The sequence below is a fragment of the Trachypithecus francoisi genome, unplaced genomic scaffold (genome assembly GCF_009764315.1).
Source record: "Trachypithecus francoisi isolate TF-2019V2 unplaced genomic scaffold, Tfra_2.0 Lachesis_group8, whole genome shotgun sequence".
Taxonomy (NCBI): domain Eukaryota; kingdom Metazoa; phylum Chordata; class Mammalia; order Primates; family Cercopithecidae; genus Trachypithecus; species Trachypithecus francoisi.
The window spans coordinates 18,071,066-18,088,843 of NW_022681473.1; the positions used below are offsets into that span (position 1 = coordinate 18,071,066).

At 43.0% G+C, this 17,778-nt stretch overlaps 1 protein-coding gene across 4 annotated transcripts in view; it reads left to right on the forward strand.

Annotated features, from left to right (window-relative positions):
• The window catches only part of CKAP5 (cytoskeleton associated protein 5), a 105,379-nt gene that overhangs the window by 6,246 nt on the left and 81,355 nt on the right, over positions 1-17,778 (forward strand). Inside the window, exons 1-2 of one of the 4 annotated variants that reach the window (XM_033207818.1) lie at positions 289-308; positions 15,238-15,331. In XM_033207818.1, the coding sequence (XP_033063709.1) occupies positions 15,275-15,331 (57 nt within the window). In that variant the 5' untranslated portion in view covers positions 289-308; positions 15,238-15,274. Of the gene's footprint in view, positions 1-288; positions 309-9,919; positions 10,042-15,237; positions 15,332-17,778 lie in introns of those variants that run through there. The other 3 variants (XM_033207817.1, XM_033207816.1, XM_033207819.1) reach the window with 3 other exon arrangements.

The window sequence follows — 17,778 nt, forward strand, 5'->3', positions numbered from 1 at the left end:
CACCTAAGCCTCCCGAGTAGCTGGGACTACAGGCACATGCCACTACATCCAGCTAATTTTTGTATTTTTTGTAGAGACAGGGTTTTGCCATGTTACCCAGCCTGGTCTCAAACTCCTAGGCTTAAGCAATCTGCCCTCCTCACCCTCCCAAAGTGCTGGGATTACAAGCATGAGCCACCACGCCCAGCTATATTTTATCTTTTTTTATCCTCACAGTGTTTTACAGATGAGGAAACTGAGTCTTTAAAAGGCTGTGCAACTTGCTCAAAATCATAGAACTAAGTGGTGGAACCTGAATTCGAACCCAGGTTAGTGTGTCTCTAGGGCCTTTGCTCTTAACCTATGGTTGTACTACATGAAGTAGGGATCTGTAGGAGAATGCAAGAGCAATTTCTGGGTAGAATTCCCCCAGCCCCTTTAAAAAAGTACTTCTACCAGAGATGCGATGAAATGTGAATGACCAGCATGATAGTTTTTAGAGGGAAGATGGGGCAATGCAGAATAGCATTTACCATATGGGAGATGGACAACTGTGACAGTGGTGGCGGGAGGTAGCTAAAGGGATGCATAAAAATTGAGTTCTTAATCTGATTAGGATTGATGGATTCTTGGTAGTCAATGTTGGAGAGTTTTAAGGTTTTTGAATGATTTTCCTATTCTTGCCTCTGGAGTTTAGAATACATTACTTAGGTCATTTCTATCAGGGCAGTTACTCTACCTACTTGATGTATGTAACTCCAACACATTATGCTTATTCTTTTCTGTCTTTGCATTCTGTTCTGGAACTTCCACGTCACTCTACCCCTACCCCCAGGCTTTATTACTGGCACTCTCAGGCCTCAACTTAAATATCTCCTTAAAGAGATACTATTCTCAGCTCTTAATTAGAGGAGCCCTCTTGGTCACTTTTACTTCACTTTTCCTTATTTACTTCATGGCATATATTGTTATATAATTGTTTATTGTTTGTCTATATATTGTTAGATTTTCTCGTAGAAATGAAAGCACAGCATAGATTTTTTTTTTTTTTCCTGCGAGTTTACCTCAGTGGCTCAACAATGCCTGCAACAAACTAGGTGGTCAAAAATATTTGTTGAACAAAATTGGCCAAAACTGACATCATCTTCTCTGTATGACAAAGTGACCAAAACAGTATCTGACTAACCAGTTGGCTGTATTTCTTTTTTTATTTTGATTTTTATATTCTAAAAAAAAATACTGTGACAAGGGTGGCTCAGCTATTTTATTTATTTATTTATTTTTTTGAGATGGGGTTTCACTCTGTCTCCCAGGCTGGAGTGTGTTGGCCCCATCTCTGCTTACTGCAGCCTTCGCCTCCCAGGCTCAAGGGATCCTCTCACCTCAGCCTGTAGTGACTGGGACTACAGGCGAGTGCCACCACGCCCAGCTAATTTTTTTTTTTTTTTTCTGTAGAGGCAAGGTATCACTATGTTGCCCAGGATGGTCTTGAACTTTTGGACTCAAGTGATCTGCCTGCCTCGGCCTCCCAAAGTACTAAAGTGCTGGGATTACAGGCATGAGCCACCGTGTCCGGCCCTCAATTTTTTCTTTTTGTGGAGACACAGTCTCAGTATGTTGCCTAAGCTGGTCTTGAACTCCTGGCCTCAAACAGTCCTCTGGCTCCAGCCTCCCAAAGTGCTGGGATTACTGGCGTGGGCCGCTGCACCAGGTTTGTTCGTGTGTCTTTGGGTGTAAGCAGTATCTCAACAGTCTCAATTAGTCTCAAAATTAACTTTATTTTAGACTAGTTCAGAAAGACTTCAACTAAGAAAGTTAGAAAAATTATAGATCTGAATTAAAAAAAATTTTAATCTGTTTTGAGAGGTACTAGTCAAATACATTTTAAGATGTCCTTTTACTGGAATTTGTCTGATGTTTTTCTCATTAGACTGGAGTTATGGGTTTTAGGAAGGAAGACCACAGAGGTAAAGTGCCATTTCATCATATCATATCAAGGGTACATGCTATCAACATGATTTGACTGTTAATATTGACCTTGACTGTTCATATTGACCTGAAATAGTGTTTGTGAGGTTTCTACAGTGTGAATTTACTTTTTTTCCCTCGTTTTCTATACTGTATTCTTTGAAGGGAAGTCACTGTTTGTAGCCCACACTTAAGGAATGGGGAGTTCCTTGGTCTTAGGGTGGAGTACCTACCTAATTTATTTGAAATTCTTTTTTTTTTTTTTTTGAGACGGAGTCTCACTCTGTCGCCCAGGCTGGAGTGTAGTGGTGTGATCTCTGCTCACTGCAAGCTCCGCCTCCCAGGTTCACGCCATTCTCCTGCCTCAGCCTCCCGAGTAACTGGGAGTACAGGCGCCCGCCACCACGCCTGGCTAATTTTTTTTTTTTTTTTTTTTGAGACGGAGTCTCGCTCTGTCTCCTGGCTGGAGTGCAGTGGCCGGATCTCAGCTCACTGCAAGCTCCGCCTCCCAGGTTCACGCCGTTCTCCTGCCTCAGCCTCCCGAGTAGCTGGGACTACAGGCGCCCGCCACCTCGCCCGGCTAGTTTTTTGTATTTTTTAGTAGAGACAGGGTTTCATGGTGTTAGCCAGGATGGTCTCCATCTCCTGACCTTGTGATCCACCCGTCTCGGCCTCCCAAAGTGCTGGGATTACAGGCTTGAGCCACCGCGCCCGGCCGCTAATTTTTTTATATATATATATATATATTTTTTTTTTTTTTGAGGCGGAGTCTCGCTCTGTCGCCCAGACTGGAGTGCAGTGGCCAGATCTCAGCTCACTGCAAGCTCCGCCTCCCGGGTTTCCGCCATTCTCCTGCCTCAGCCTCCCGAGTAGCTGGGACTACAGGCGCCCGCCACCTCGCCCGGCTAGTTTTTGTATTTTTAGTAGAGACGGGGTTTCACCGTATTAGCCAGGATGGTCTCGATCTCCTGACCTCGTGATCCGCCCGTCTCGGCCTCCCAAAGTGCTGGGATTACAGGCTTGAGCCACCGCGCCCGGCCTTTTTATATATTTTTTAGTAGAGACGGGGTTTCACCTTGTTAGCCAGGATGGTCTCGATCTCCTGACCTCGTGATCCGCCCACCTCGGCCTCCCAAAGTGCTGGGATTACAGGCTTGAGCCACCTCGCCCGGCCAACATGTACAACATTTAATCTTTACAACAATGATTAGTTGAGTCATGTTAGGCAAGTTACCCTCTTTGCCTCAATTGCCTTATTATTAAATAGGGATAATAATATCAACTTAAGGGTTTTAAGGATTAAATGAGTAAATACATGTGAAGTGCTTAGGATAGTGCCTGGCACATAATATATGCTCAAGAAGTGTGTCTTAAATAGGGAGCAACATGAAGATGGTATTGTTATGATGATTGATAAAACTGAGGATCAGCTGGTTTGTGGCAGAGCAAGGTTTACAACTCAATCTGTCTACCTCCAGAGCTCAACATGACTCCAGGTTTACACTAAATTTAATCTAGAGTAGAGCGTTCTGCAGTAAGATTTCCTTCAAGCAACTGTTCTACTGCCATGGCTTTGCCAAAGTGAAAGATTCTAAAAATGAAATTACCCTCTTTAGTAGATCTTATAATAAAAAAGTAACTAGGAAAACAGTGGCAAAAATCTTGGAAAATTTCAAAATAATATTACTGAGTGATTTATTTTCACTTTGAAAAGGGTTTACGGCCGGGCGCGGTGGCTCAAGCCTGTAATCCCAGCACTTTGGGAGGCTGAGACGGGCAGATCACGAGGTCAGGAGATCGAGACCATCCTGGCTAACACGGTGAAACCCCGTCTCTACTAAAAAATACAAAAAAAATTAGCCGGGCGAGGTGGCGGGCGCCTGTAGTCCCAGCTACTTGGGAGGCTGAGGCAGGAGAATGGCGTGAACCCGGGAGGCGGAGCTTGCAGTGAGCTGAGATCTGGCCACTGCACTCCAGCCTGGGCAATAGAGCGAGACTCCGTCTCAGAAAAAAAAAAAAAGAAAAAAAAAGAAAAGGGTTTACTTCAGAATTTAATTAAATATATCTTGCTTTCTCAACACATTTGAAATACACATTCTACAAAATTTTCTTTATAAGACCAGGTGTGGTGGCTCATGCCTGTAATCCCAGCACTTTGGGAGGCTGAGGCAGGCAGTTCACTTGAGTCCAGGAGTTCAAAACCAGCCTGGGTAAGATGGTGAGACCCCCATCTCTACAAAAAGTAAGAAAGTTAGCTGGGCATGATGGCACATACCTGTGGTCCCAGCCATATGAGGTGCTGAGGCAGAAGGATTGCCAGAGCCCAGGAAGTTGAGGCTGCAGTGAGCCCTGTTGGTGCTACTGCATGCTAGCCTCAGTAACAAAGCAAGACCCTGTCTCAAAAAAAAAAAAAAAAAGATACAATTATTGTATATTTAAGACTTCTGGGCCGGGCGCGGTGGCTCAAGCCTGTAATCCCAGCACTTTGGGAGGCCGAGACGGGTGGATCACTGTCAGGAGATCGAGACCATCCTGGCTAATACGGTGAAACCCCGTCTCTACTAAAAAAAAATACAAAAAACTAGTCGGGCGAGGTGGCGGGCGCCTGTAGTCCCAGCTACTCGGGAGGCTGAGGCAGGAGAATGGCGTGAACCCGGGAGGCGGAGCTTGCAGTGAGCTGAGATCCGGCCACTGCACTCCAGCCCGGGTGACAGAGCGAGACTCCATCTCAAAAAAAAAAAAAAAAACTTCTGGCTGGGTGGTTCATGCCTATAATATCAACTCTTTGGGAGGCTGAGGCAGGAGGATTGCTTGAGCCTGGGACTTCGAGACCAGCCTGGGCCACATAGTGAAACCCTGTCTCTACAAAAAAATTTAAAAATTAGACAGATGTGGTGGTACATGCCCCAGTAGTCCTAGCTACTCAGGAGGCTGAGGCAGGAGGCTCACTTGAGGCTGGGAGGTTGAGACTAGAGTGAGCGGTGATTGCACCACCATACTTCAGCCTAGGCAATGGAGCAATACCCTGTCCCAAAAAACAGAAAACAAAAAGACTTCTGTGACTTGATGAAATGGTGCCATTTTAGAAATTTTACACTAGAGTACAAAGCACTATGCTCAATGCTGGGATAATGAATAAAACTGAGTTCCTTCTTACAAAGGAGATATCATGCACACAAGAAAAATGTTAAGAGGGAAAGTGAAGTGTAGCCTTTGGGATGAATATAGGCAGATGATCCAGCTTCAAGGCTCTAAGTGGGAATTTTAAAGTTATAAAGCTTTTAAAAGCATTATTTATCATCTAAGTGGGAGTTAAAGAAAAAGTAAATGAAAAAAATTTAATAATAAAAAATATAAAATTATTATAAAAGATGCTGAAGCTCATTATTAAAAATCAGAAGGCATGGATGGGTATTAAAGTTAAAAGTAAAAGTTTTTTAAAAAAATTTCTTTGCTTAACCCTTAGACACACTCTCAGAAGTAGCCATGGTTAACAATTTTCTACAGATCCTTCCAGAAAATGTTTATGTACATTCAAACATGTACAATGTTGTCCTAGTTTTCTATGGCTGCTGTAACAAATGACCACAAACTTGGTGGCTTAAAACAACGGGATTTGTTCTCTCAAAGTATGGAGGCCAGAAATCCAAAATGAGTCTTATGGACCTACATCAGGGTGTCAGTCAGCGGGACCACACTCCCTCCAGAGGCCCTAGGAAAGAATCGGTTCCTGGCCTCTTCCAGCTTCTGGTGGCTGCTGGCACTTCTAGGCCTGTGGCCATCTTACTCTACTCTGTTCTAATCTTTCTCCGATCCCTCTTCGTATCACTTTCTCCATTGTGTCAAATCTCCTTCTGTCTTGCCCGTAATGATATATGTGATTGCCTTTAGGACCCACCCAGATAATCCAGGGTAATCCCCCCATCTCGAGATCCTTAATTTAATCACATCTGCAAAGACCCTTTTTCCAAATAAAGTAACATTTACAAGTTCCAGGGATTACAACCTGATCTCTTTGAGGGTCATTATTAGCTTACACAAATGCATATGTAAATGTGTATGTGAGACATATATATATATACACACACACACACACGCAAAAAAGGAATTAGACTTCATATACTGTCTTGCAAATTTCTTCTTAAAACTTAATGGATTTCTTCCACATTGGCACATTTGACCCTTGAGCAATGCCAAGGTTAGGGATCCCCCTGTGCAGTGGGAACTTCACATATAACTTTAGATTCCCCCAAAACTTTACTAATAGCCTACTGTTGACCAGAAGCCTTATTGATAACATAAACAGTTGTTTAACACATATTTTGTATATGTATTATATATTGTATTCTTACAGTAAAGTAAGCTAGAGAAAAGAAAATGTTAAGAAAATCAGAAGGAGGAAAAAATATTTTTCTCACTTCATCCTTCAGGGTGGAGTGCTGTGGTCCCCTCTTGACTCACTCTTCCTGGGCTCAGGCAGTCCTTCCACCTAAGCCTCCCGAGTTGCTGGGACTAACAGGCATGCACCACCACGCCCAGATAATTTTTTATTTTTATTTTTAGAGACAGGGTTTCACTTTATTGCCCAGTAAATAGAAAATATATTTACTATTCATTAAATGGAAGTGGATCATCATAAAGGTCTTCATCCTTGTTATCATCCTCATGTTGAATAGGCTGAGCAAGAGGAGGGGTTGGTCCTGGTGAATTAGGGGTGACGGGCAGAAAAAAATTCACAGGCAAGTCACCCTGTGCGGTTCAAATCCATGTTGTTCAAGGGTCAACTGTATTTATATAGTTACTTCTGTCTTCCATATCATGTTTTGTTTTCTTTAAATATTTGCAAAGCAATTTTTATATAAATGAATGTCTCATTTTTTGTGTATGGTATAAAAACAATAGTGAGGCCGGGCGCGGTGGCTCAAGCCTGTAATCCCAGCACTTTGGGAGGCCAAGACGGGTGGATCATGAGGTCAGAAGATCGAGGCCATCCTGGCTAACACGGTGAAACCCCGTCTCTACTAAAAAATACAAAAAAACTAGCCGGGCGAGGTGGCGGGCGCCTATAGTCCCAGCTACTCGGGAGACTGAGGCAGGAGAATGGCGTGAACCGGGGAGACGGAGCTTGCAGTGAGCCGAGATCCAGCCACTGCACTCCAGCCTGGGCGACAGCGCGAGACTCCGTCTCAAAAAAAATAAAAATAAAAAAATAAAAACAATAGTGTAAAATTTACCGTCTTAACCATTTTTTTTTTTTTTTTTTTTGAGGCGGAGTCTCGCTGTGTCGCCCAGGCTGGAGTGCAGTGGCCAGATCTCGGCTCACTGCAAGCTCCGCCTCCCGGGTTTACGCCATTCTCCTGCCTCAGCCTCCCGAGTAGCTGGGACTACAGGCGCCCGCCACCTCGCCCGGCTAGTTTTTTGTATTTTTTAGTAGAGATGGGGTTTCACTGTGTTAGCCAGGATGGTCTCGACCTCCTGACCTCATGATCCGCCCATCTCGGCTTCCCAAAGTGCTGAGATTACAGGCTTGAGCCACCCCGCCCGGCCAACCATTTTTAAGTGTACAGTTCAATCGTGTTAAGTATATTCACATTGTTATGAAACAGATCTCCAGAACTTTCTCATCTTGCTGATGTGAAACTCTGTATCTAAATATTTCTCCTATCCCCCTCCCGAGGCACACCCCCACTCCATCTTTGGTTACTACCATTCTACTTTCTGGTTCTATGAATTTATGAATTTGCATACCTCATAAAAGTGGGATCATACAGTATTTGGCTTTTTTTGTGACTGTTAGTAGATTTTTTTTCTCTAATTTTTAAAATGTTTAATTCACTCATAAGCACAGCACAGGGTATTATCCATTTGTGTGTACATGTACACATACACTCATTGTACTATGTTTATTGTGGTTAACTGAAGTCCTGTGTCACTAGAATGCTACATAACAGAAAATGTTGGTCATACCTCTTGTGATAAATATTTGTTGGGTACTTATTTTGTATCACACATTGGGAGAAAAAGATAATTAAGATACATTCCAGCCCTTGCCCTTGAGGCACTCACAATCTGATGAGAAAGGCTGATCTGCAAACTATTACTCTCAGAATAGTGTTAAGCTTGATGGGAATATAATGAACGAAGGTCTTAATTACGTAATTCAGAGGTATTCTTTACAGTTAAATGCATTTTAGAATGAGATTGTCTTGGCAGTTCAAAAATCAGACTATTTTAATCTGAATCAGTTTTTTATTTGGCAACTTTATTTATTTATCTACCCCGCCCCCACCCAAGTAAGGAAACGGTACTTGGCAACTTTAAGTTAGGGTTCTCTAAAACCTTCAGAATAAGAGTAACCTGAGTCTGTTCCCTGGTGGAGCAATCTTCATAACTGTTCTTTGGATTCTTAAATTTCTGCTTTACTCCTGTTGGGGAGAGGAGAAATTGGGTTTCTTACAAATGGTCTTTAAGCTTACTACATTGATTCCTGTACTGATCTGGTGATGGCCTAAGGCTTTAAGGAGGTGTGTTGAGTCATCTAAATTAGGTGGAGTAATACGGACTTAAAAAGCACATATCTTTCCTGTTGGTATGATGGGAGACACAAAATGCAGTCAAACTTTGTAAACTAGGATTCAGGACAAACTCTTTCTTTTTTTCTTTTTTTTTTTTTTTGAGACAGTCTCGTTCTGTCGCCCAGGCTGGAGTGCAGTGGCCGGATCTCAGCTCACTGCAAGCTCCGCCTCCCGGGTTTCCGCCATTCTCCTGCCTCAGCCTCCCGAGTAGCTGGGACTACAGGCGCCCGCCACCTCGCCGGGCTAGATTTTTGTATTTTTTAGTAGAGACTGGGTTTCACCGTGTTAGCCAGGATGGTCTCGATCTCCTGACCTCGTGATCCTCGTCTCGGCCTCCCAAAGTGCTGGGATTACAGGCTTGAGCCACCGCGCCCGGCAGGACAAACTCTTTCTACAAAAAGAAAAATTAAAACTAGTTGCTAACCTTTGGAGATCTCAGAGACTAGGACTTAACTCCTTGAAATATTAATGCTGTTTCTACTACAATTTTCTTAAGAACTCCTCATATTACATTAGGTGACTGCACATTACAATTGTATTGGCATGCAAGATTACTTACATAGACTTGTACATTTATTAACATTGACTTTTAGGGCAATTTTTGAAAGATCACATTTTACACACAAGAAGGGGAAGGTTATTTTTCTTTTTTTTCTTTTATAGAGGTAAGGTTTCACTCGGTTGTTCAGGGTGGAGTGTTGTAGTGCAGTCTGGCTCACTGCAGCCTAGTCCTGGGCTCGGGATCCTCCCACCTCAGCCTCCGGAGTAGCTGGGACTACAGGCTTGTACCACCATGCCCAGCTAATTTTTTATTTTTTGTAGAGATGGGGTCTCACTTTGTTGCCCAGGCTGGTATTTTTCTATTTCACCTTCTATTACCTTCCTGCTCATCTTGTATCATTGTCCAGGATTCCTCCTCCAGTTTCATAAAGAAGGAATTCCGTGAAAAGGTGAGGTGGAGCATTCTAGGTTCTTTTCCGGGCCTTTGAGATGCCATTTGAAGAACTGCTCGAGTCCAAAGGAGTTTCATGAAGTAAGCAGCTTACATATAATGAGGGGCTGTGTATTTACGTTGATGCTTTGGCTGTTACCTGCAGTAATTTTTTTCACCCTTGGAGGAGGGATTAGGATTGTGATAGTGGGAACTGGTTATCTCCTTTGTTTCTGGAATATTATGTGTAATACCACCAAAAAAAGAGGTCCACCGAACCGCAGTAGTCTTCCTAGTTGGTCCATCATTTGCCTCTTGCCTTGGAAAGCCTATGACCTGGAAGCAGCGCCTGAGGCCTGCAAACCTCTGGGCTGCGGCCCCTTTAAGCTTTCAGTGTGTGCGGGGAGAGGAACTGAGGGTGGGGCGGGCACTCTGGCAGTGGCGCTCCGGGCCCCGCCCTCGGAGGAGGCGTTTCCCAGCGGTCAGCAGCACCAATGCTGCTGCCGCCGCCGCCGCCACAGCCTGCCGGGTATTCCTGCTGATCCTGCTCGGACCTTAGGTCCCGTGACCTCTCCCTGCCCAGGGAGCGTAAGTGTCAAACCACAGGCAAGGGGCAAGCATCTTGCGACCGTGCTGCAAGTCCTGGTGGACAGTACTGGGGACTTTCCTGGCCTATCAGAGGCTAAGGCGGCGAAAGAGCGTAAACAATGCCGGCTGCAGTGAGCTAAAGCCAGGGCATCTGCTCTACTTCTGGGTGGTGACAGCAGCCGTAGGGTGCTTGTTTGGGTATGCAATGGGTGAGCAGTGCCCACAACCTGGCTTTGCCCCCGCCTGGTTCTTACTTGGGGTGAGGAGAGGTTTGCTTTTACCAGAGTATAACCCATTTGAGCTGAATGGGTGGAGCTGAATCTCTTGCTCTGGGCCTTGGATCCTTACCCCGGTATTTGAAGACCTTGGTAGCTTTGGGATGAGTAAGCATTAGGTTTTCATCTACCTTGGTACAGGCGAGCAGCAACTCCACGTTGTCCTAATTCACAGCAGGTTTAGCTTTCTGTCTCTCCAGAGGCCTATATTGGTGGTATCCCGTACCCTTTTGGATATGTTGACAGTGATCATCTCTTAGGAAGAGTCCAGTTAACCTTCTTTCCTCCTGATACGAAGAGCACCGTGTGAAAGAGACAGCTCTTTACCCCTCTCCGTCTCTAAAGGAATTTGTGGGACACCACCATCCCAAGATTAGGAAAGCAAACACACCAAAGTTTGAGATAATCAGCTAGAAAACAGTTCAGATTTCTGGCCGCCTGGTAATGCAGAATACTCCAGCAAGAGGATAACACTTGTCCTTGTTAATGGGAAATACCCGGAGACAGTGAGGTTTTTTTAATTTGAGGGAAAGTCTTGTCATTTTTGCCACCTGCTACTCAGAGATGGAATTTGTCAGATTTTGGTTAAGTAATAAAAATCTTAAGTTTTCTACGACAGTTACATAGTTGTTATGTTTCTTTAATCCAGTTGTCCTTCCTAGACATGGTTTGAGTAGATTTCTGGGCATGTGTATGCATTGCTTTTTTTTTTTTTAATAATTTTTTTTATGAGCCTATCATCACACTCAGTGGTCATTCAAATGGGTTGCTTTTTGATAGAGCAGAAGTTTTTCTCAAACTTCTGTTCACGTAATTCTGTGCTTCTGCAATAGCATCTCCTTAGCCAGAAGTGAGAGTCCAGGAATGGTAATCAAATTCAGATCTCTTGTATTGTGATAGTGAAGAGCCTTTGTAGGTCAAGAGCTTGCGAATTTGCCATAAAATAGTCGTACTGCCAGTGGTTTTTTTCTAAGTAGAAGAGAAAATAATCTGTACAGTAGCTCTGTAATTACTCTTATAGATTGTCAAAATACAGGAATTTAAACTAAAAAGACACCACATTTGGGCCCATGGGTTGTAGGGAAGAGAGATAGACTGGGAAGTAAGAGACATAGGTTCTAGGCCCAGCTCTAATATTACTCATGACTTAATCTCTCTGTCCCTTACTTTTAACTGGTTGGTTAATGAGAAAATGCACAGATTTTGGGGTCTCTTTTATGATGGGATATAGTGCATATTTAATAGGAAATTTGTTATTTATTTGAACACTAAACTGAAAAATCAGACAATTTCGAATTTATTCTAAGTTCTGCCTTCATGTATAACCTTGAAAACGTTTCTTAACCTCTAGTCTACAAATAAACAATTACACCTAAACCTTTTCAGCAATAACATGGACTATATGGTATTTGAGCTCTTAGGTAGACATTTTTAGATCAGCGGTATATGATTATAATATTTCTGTAAAACGTACTTATTTTAGCTGGCCTCCTTGTCTTTGCCTCTATTTTAGACTGGGATAAAAATCTGAGAGCTCTGAATAATTGAAATTTCTGAATATGTGTCTTTAGTAGGGACTAGATCAGATAAACCACAGCAAGCATTATATATATAGTTCAGATTAATCTTATTAATGCTTCTCTTTGTTGGCAATTTTATTTGCTCTTTAGGCATCAAACTCTATTGTGTACCAAAAACTTGGCTTCTTATATCTGTTTATAAAATCCAGATCAGTCTGCTCATCCCTGTATGATACTCTAATTTTTTGAGAAACTTCCAAATGGTTTTACACAGCAGCTAGACCATTTTGCATTCACAGCAGCTGGGCCATTTGGCATTCAACTTAAAAAATGCACAGATATAATAATTTTTATTGTATTTTACAGACATACCAGTATTCAGTTGGTGGGGGTGGTGGGGGAAGACTGGTTCTGAGTTTGAAAAGCACATTTTGATGAACATGTGAACTGTTTCCAGCTTTTGACTATTGTGAACAACATTGCTCTGACTATCACTATATAGGTTTTCTGGTGTAATTTGCATCAGTTTCTAGGCTATACACCTAGGAATAGAGTTGCTGGGTTGTAGGGCATGTGTATCTGATAACGCCATACAGTTTTCCAGACTGTTCTATTCTGTCTCCCATCATTGCTGTATTTGAGTTCCTGCAGATTCTCTCGACTCCTTTAAATTACGCTGCTGCTGTTTCATAGCAATCCTAGGGATTTTGAAGAAAAGTCTTAGTGAAAGTTCCACATATCCTAATAAACTTTTACAATTCCATCTTTCTCTGGGATATTTTCTTCTTTGCGATGGGAGGGAAGAAGATGTAAAGGAAGAAGCACAGACTGCATCTTAGTTTAATTGCATTGCTTACCAGTTTTGTTGTTTTCGCAGGTTACTTAATCTTTATGAATCTAGTGTAAAATGAGAATATATTTCTTTCATGTAGTTGATGTTAGTACAAAGTGAATTAGCATGTTTAAAAAGTACTTTGCACAGTGCCTGATTCAGAATAGATAATATCAGAGTATATATTCAGTAAACAAATATTTATTGAAAACATATTTTGTGTCAAGCCAGAACTAGGGATGGAGAATTAAGGAGGACCTCTTCTATGTTATTTTTAGTATTGAAAAATTGGCCAGCTTGGGCAACATAGTGAGACCCCATCTCTACAAAAACTAAAAATTAGTTGGGCATGGTGACATGTGCCTGTAGTCCCAGCTACTCGGGAGACTAAAGCGAAAGAATCATTTGAACCTGGAGGCGGAGGTTGGGAGGATCACTTGAGCCCAGGACGTTAAGGTTGCAGTGAGCTATGATTACACCACTGCACTCCAGCCTGGGTGACAGAGTGAGAGTGTCTCAAAAATGAAAAAGAAAAATTGAAAACAAATGTCCAATGGTAGGGTTGGTAATTATGGTACATTCGTAAAATGGAATGCTATGTAGACTTTAAACATCATATTCTCAAATCTGGGAAAATGTTTGTGATCATATAAAAAAATGTTATAAGAGGATTATGCCTGTCTTTTTCATATAATTTATACACTACATGTGTATTGAAAAAAAACTGGAAGGAGTCAAGTGGATACATAATTTAGTGTTCCTCATGGTTATTAGGTGGTGGTGAAATTGTTTTAATACTTATGTTTTTTCTGTAGTTACTAAATTTTCTGCAGTTAACACACATTACTTTTATAATAAGAAAAAGGTGTTGTCTAGGTAGATAGCATAGGAGTGGTTGTGGTGGCTCACGATCAGTGGGATCACTTGAGCCCAGGAGTTTGAGACCAGTCTGGGCAATATAATGAGACCTTGTCTCTACAACCCATTTCAAAATTAGCTCAGCATAGTGGTGCACACTTGCAGTCCCAGCAACTCCTAGCTACTCAGGAGGCAGAGGTGTAAGGATTGCTTGAGCCCAGGATGTGGAGGTTGCAGTGAGCTAAGATCGTGTTCCCTCTACTCCAGCCTGGACGACAGAGCGAGATGCTGTCTCAAAAAAAAGAAGATAGGTAGCATAAAGTTATTAAAAGGATGTTGACTGTAAGCCTCACTTAAAAAAAAAATGGTTTACATAAAGAATAAGTATAAAGGTTCATTCAGGGATTTAATTTTGTAGTCGTTTATGTAAACATTGACTAGTCATGTTTGCCAGAATAAGGGAGCTTGGCAGCATCAACACTTTTACATATTGATTATTTTCTTTGTTTTCTTTTATTTACTTATTTATTTATTTTGTTGAGATGGAGTCTGTCACCCAGGCTGAAGTGCAGTGGTGCGATCTCGGCTCACTGCAAGCTCTGTCTCCCGGGTTCAAGCCATTCTCCTGCCTCAGCCTCCCAAGTAGCTGGGACTACAGGCACCCACCACCATACCCGACTAATTTTTTGTGTTTTTAGTAGAGATGGGGTTTCACTGTGTTAGCCAGGATGGTCTCGATTTTCTGACCTCGTGATCTGCCCGCCTTGCCCTCTCAAAGTGGTTGGGGTTACAGGCGTGAGCCACCGCACCTGGCCCCCATATTGATTATTTTCTGTAAGTAATTCTAGGTGAAAGTATGACTTTTTCCAAAACTTTTTTCTTGGCCTTTTAAAAGGCCAGATAGCTCAGCAATTCAGTTTTATTCTAGCTTTCTTTTATATCTAAGAAGTTCTCATTTGTGAGAATATATAAGCATCATTTTTTAAAAAACAAATTTTTGGTTTTTTTGAGACAGGGTCTTGCTCTGTTGCCCATGCTGGAGTGTAGTGGCATGATCACAGCTCACTGCAACTTCTGTCTCTTGGGCTCAAGTAGTCCTCCCACCTCAGCTTCCCAAGTAGCTGGGACTACAGTCACACACCACTACACCTGGCTGATTTTTGTATTTTTAGCATAGACAGGGTTTCACCATGTTGCCCAGACTTGAATATATTTATATTTATATTTTTTGAGTGACTTTATTTTTTTGAGATGGAGTTTCACTCTTTGCCCAGGCTAGAATGCAGTGAGATGATTTTGGCTCACTGCAACCTCTGCCTACCAGGTTCAAGTGATTCTTCTGTCTCAGCCTCCCGAGTAGCTGGGACTGCAGGTGTGCACCACCACACCCAGCTAATTTTTGTATTTTCAGTAGAGACGGGGTTTCACCATGTTGACCAGACTGGTCTTGAGCTCCTGACCTCAGGTGATATGCCTGCCTCGGCCTCCCAAAGTGCTGGGATTGCAGGCGTGAGCCACCACCATGCCCTGTCTTTTGAGTGACTTAAAAAAAAAAAAAGTTATATTAATTGAATTAAGTGGGGATCTGACCAAAGAATGGGATTTTTACTCTTGTTATTGCATGAATGATAAAATAATAATCTCAGAAAAGTTATTTTTGTCTTAAGAGACTGCCTGATTGCTAAGTAGGTTTCTGCCTTTATCTGACCAGGAAATACTCTTAATTCTAAGGAAAACCTGGAAGCACAATGGGAGATGACAGTGAGTGGTTGAAACTACCAGTTGATCAGAAATGTGAACACAAGGTAAGACTCTTCTGAAATTCGATTTCAGTGTCATTGGCTTGTTTTGTCAGCAGTTATACTATCATCTTACTTAGAAGCATGTGAAAACATTGGCAGTTTCAAAAATACTGAAGCCTTGTTAGATATGTTATTTTTTCTCATTGAAAATAGGTTTCTCTAGCTCAACTAAAAATTATTTTGGGTCTCTGGAAAGAATTCCAAGAAAAGATATTAGTGAAGTGAAAAGTAAGTGGTATCTATAAAAAGTTAGTAACTGGCTAGTTTTTTCATCTCCTTCTATATACAGTACAATATACCTCTGATACCTAAGTACTTACTAACATTTTATTATATAGAGACTCTTCTTTGGAGATGTGTTCTGAATTTGACCTTAGAAATCCAACATTTTTTGGTTCTCTGATGTATATAATCTGCATTCCAGTATTTACCCTCAGAATCTACCAATCTTTATTTTCTTTTTTTTTTTTTTTTTGAGGCGGAGTCTCGCTCTGTTGCCCGGACTGGAGTGCAGTGGCCGGATCTCAGCTCACTGCAAGCTCCGACTCCCGGGTTTACGCCATTCTCCTGCCTCAGCCTCCCGAGTAGCTGGGACTACAGGCGCCCGCCATCTCGCCCGGCTAGTGTTTTTTGTGTTTTTAGTAGAGACGGGGTTTCACCGTGTTAGCCAGGATGGTCTCGATCTCCTGACCTCGTGATCCGCCCGTCTCGGCCTCCCAAAGTGCTGAGATTACAGGCTTGAGCCACCGTGCCCGGCCCCAATCTTTATTTTCTAGTTTAAGCTAATAAGAGACAATTTATCACATCATGTCATTATTTGGCGGGCATCCTTTCAGATTATCTTATTTTTTCCCCAACTATACCTCTAGTTTCTTGTTTTTTTTTTTTTTTTGAGACGGAGTCTCGCTCTGCCGCCCGGGCTAGAGTGCAGTGGCCGGATCTCGGCTCACTGCAAGCTCCGCCTCCCGGATTTACGCCATTCTCCTGCCTCAGTCTCCCGAGTAGCTGGGACTACAGGCGCCCGCCACCTCGCCCGGCTAGTTTTTTGTATTTTTTTTTTTTAGTAGAGACGGGGTTTCACCCTGTTAGCCAGGATGGTCTCGATCTCCTGACCTCGTGATCCGCCCGTCTCGGCCTCCCAAAGTGCTGGGATTACAGGCTTGAGCCACCGCGCCCGGCCGCCTCTAGTTTCTTTTATTTTTAATCATTTTAAAAACTACAAACATCTACCATCTGGTAGATTTTAGAATTTCATTTCTTCTTGTAAATGTAGTCTACTCAAAGTCCTCAGGTTAACCACTTTATGTTCTTTTTTGTGTGTGTGTGTTTTTTTTTTTTTTCCTTTTTTGTGGAGAACGAGGTCTCGCTGTATTACCCAGGCGGGTCTCGAACTCCTGGGCTCAAGCTATCCTCCCGCCTCTGCCTCCCTGAGAGCTGGGATTACAGGCGTGAGCCACCGTGCCCGGCACACTTTATGTTCTTGACAGTTCTTTTAAAGTTTGCTTTGAATTTTTTTTTTTTTTTTTTTTTGAGGCGGAGTCTCGCTCTGTTGCCCGGACTGGAGTGCAGTGGCCAGATCTCAGCTCACTGCAAGCTCCGCCTCCCGGGTTTCCGCCATTCTCCTGCCTCAGCCTCCCGAGTAGCTGGGACTACAGGCGCCCGCCACCTCGCCGGCTAGTTTTTTGTATTTTTTTTTTTAGTAGAGACGGGGTTTCACCCTGTTAGCCAGGATGGTCTCGATCTCCTGACCTCGTGATCCGCCCGTCTCGGCCTCCCAAAGTGCTGGGATTACAGGCTTGAGCCACCGCGCCCGGCCGCCTCTAGTTTCTTTTATTTTTAATCATTTTAAAAACTACAAACATCTACCATCTGGTAGATTTTAGAATTTCATTTCTTCTTGTAAATGTAGTCTACTCAAAGTCCTCAGGTTAACCACTTTATGTTCTTTTTTGTGTGTGTGTGTGTTTTTTTTTTTTTCCTTTTTTGTGGAGAACGAGGTCTCGCTGTATTACCCAGGCGGGTCTCGAACTCCTGGGCTCAAGCTATCCTCCCGCCTCTGCCTCCCTGAGAGCTGGGATTACAGGCGTGAGCCACCGTGCCCGGCACACTTTATGTTCTTGACAGTTCTTTTAAAGTTTGCTTTGAATTTTTTTTTTTTTTTTTTTTTTGAGGCGGAGTCTCGCTCTGTTGCCGGACTGGAGTGCAGTGGCCAGATCTCAGCTCACTGCAAGCTCCGCCTCCCGGGTTTCCGCCATTCTCCTGCCTCAGCCTCCCGAGTAGCTGGGACTACAGGCGCCCGCCACCTCGCCCGGCTAGTTTTTGTATTTTTAGTAGAGACGGGGTTTCACCGTATTAGCCAGGATGGTCTCGATCTCCTGACCTCGTGATCCGCCCGTCTCGGCCTCCCAAAGTGCTGGGATTACAGGCTTGAGCCACCGCGCCCGGCCTTG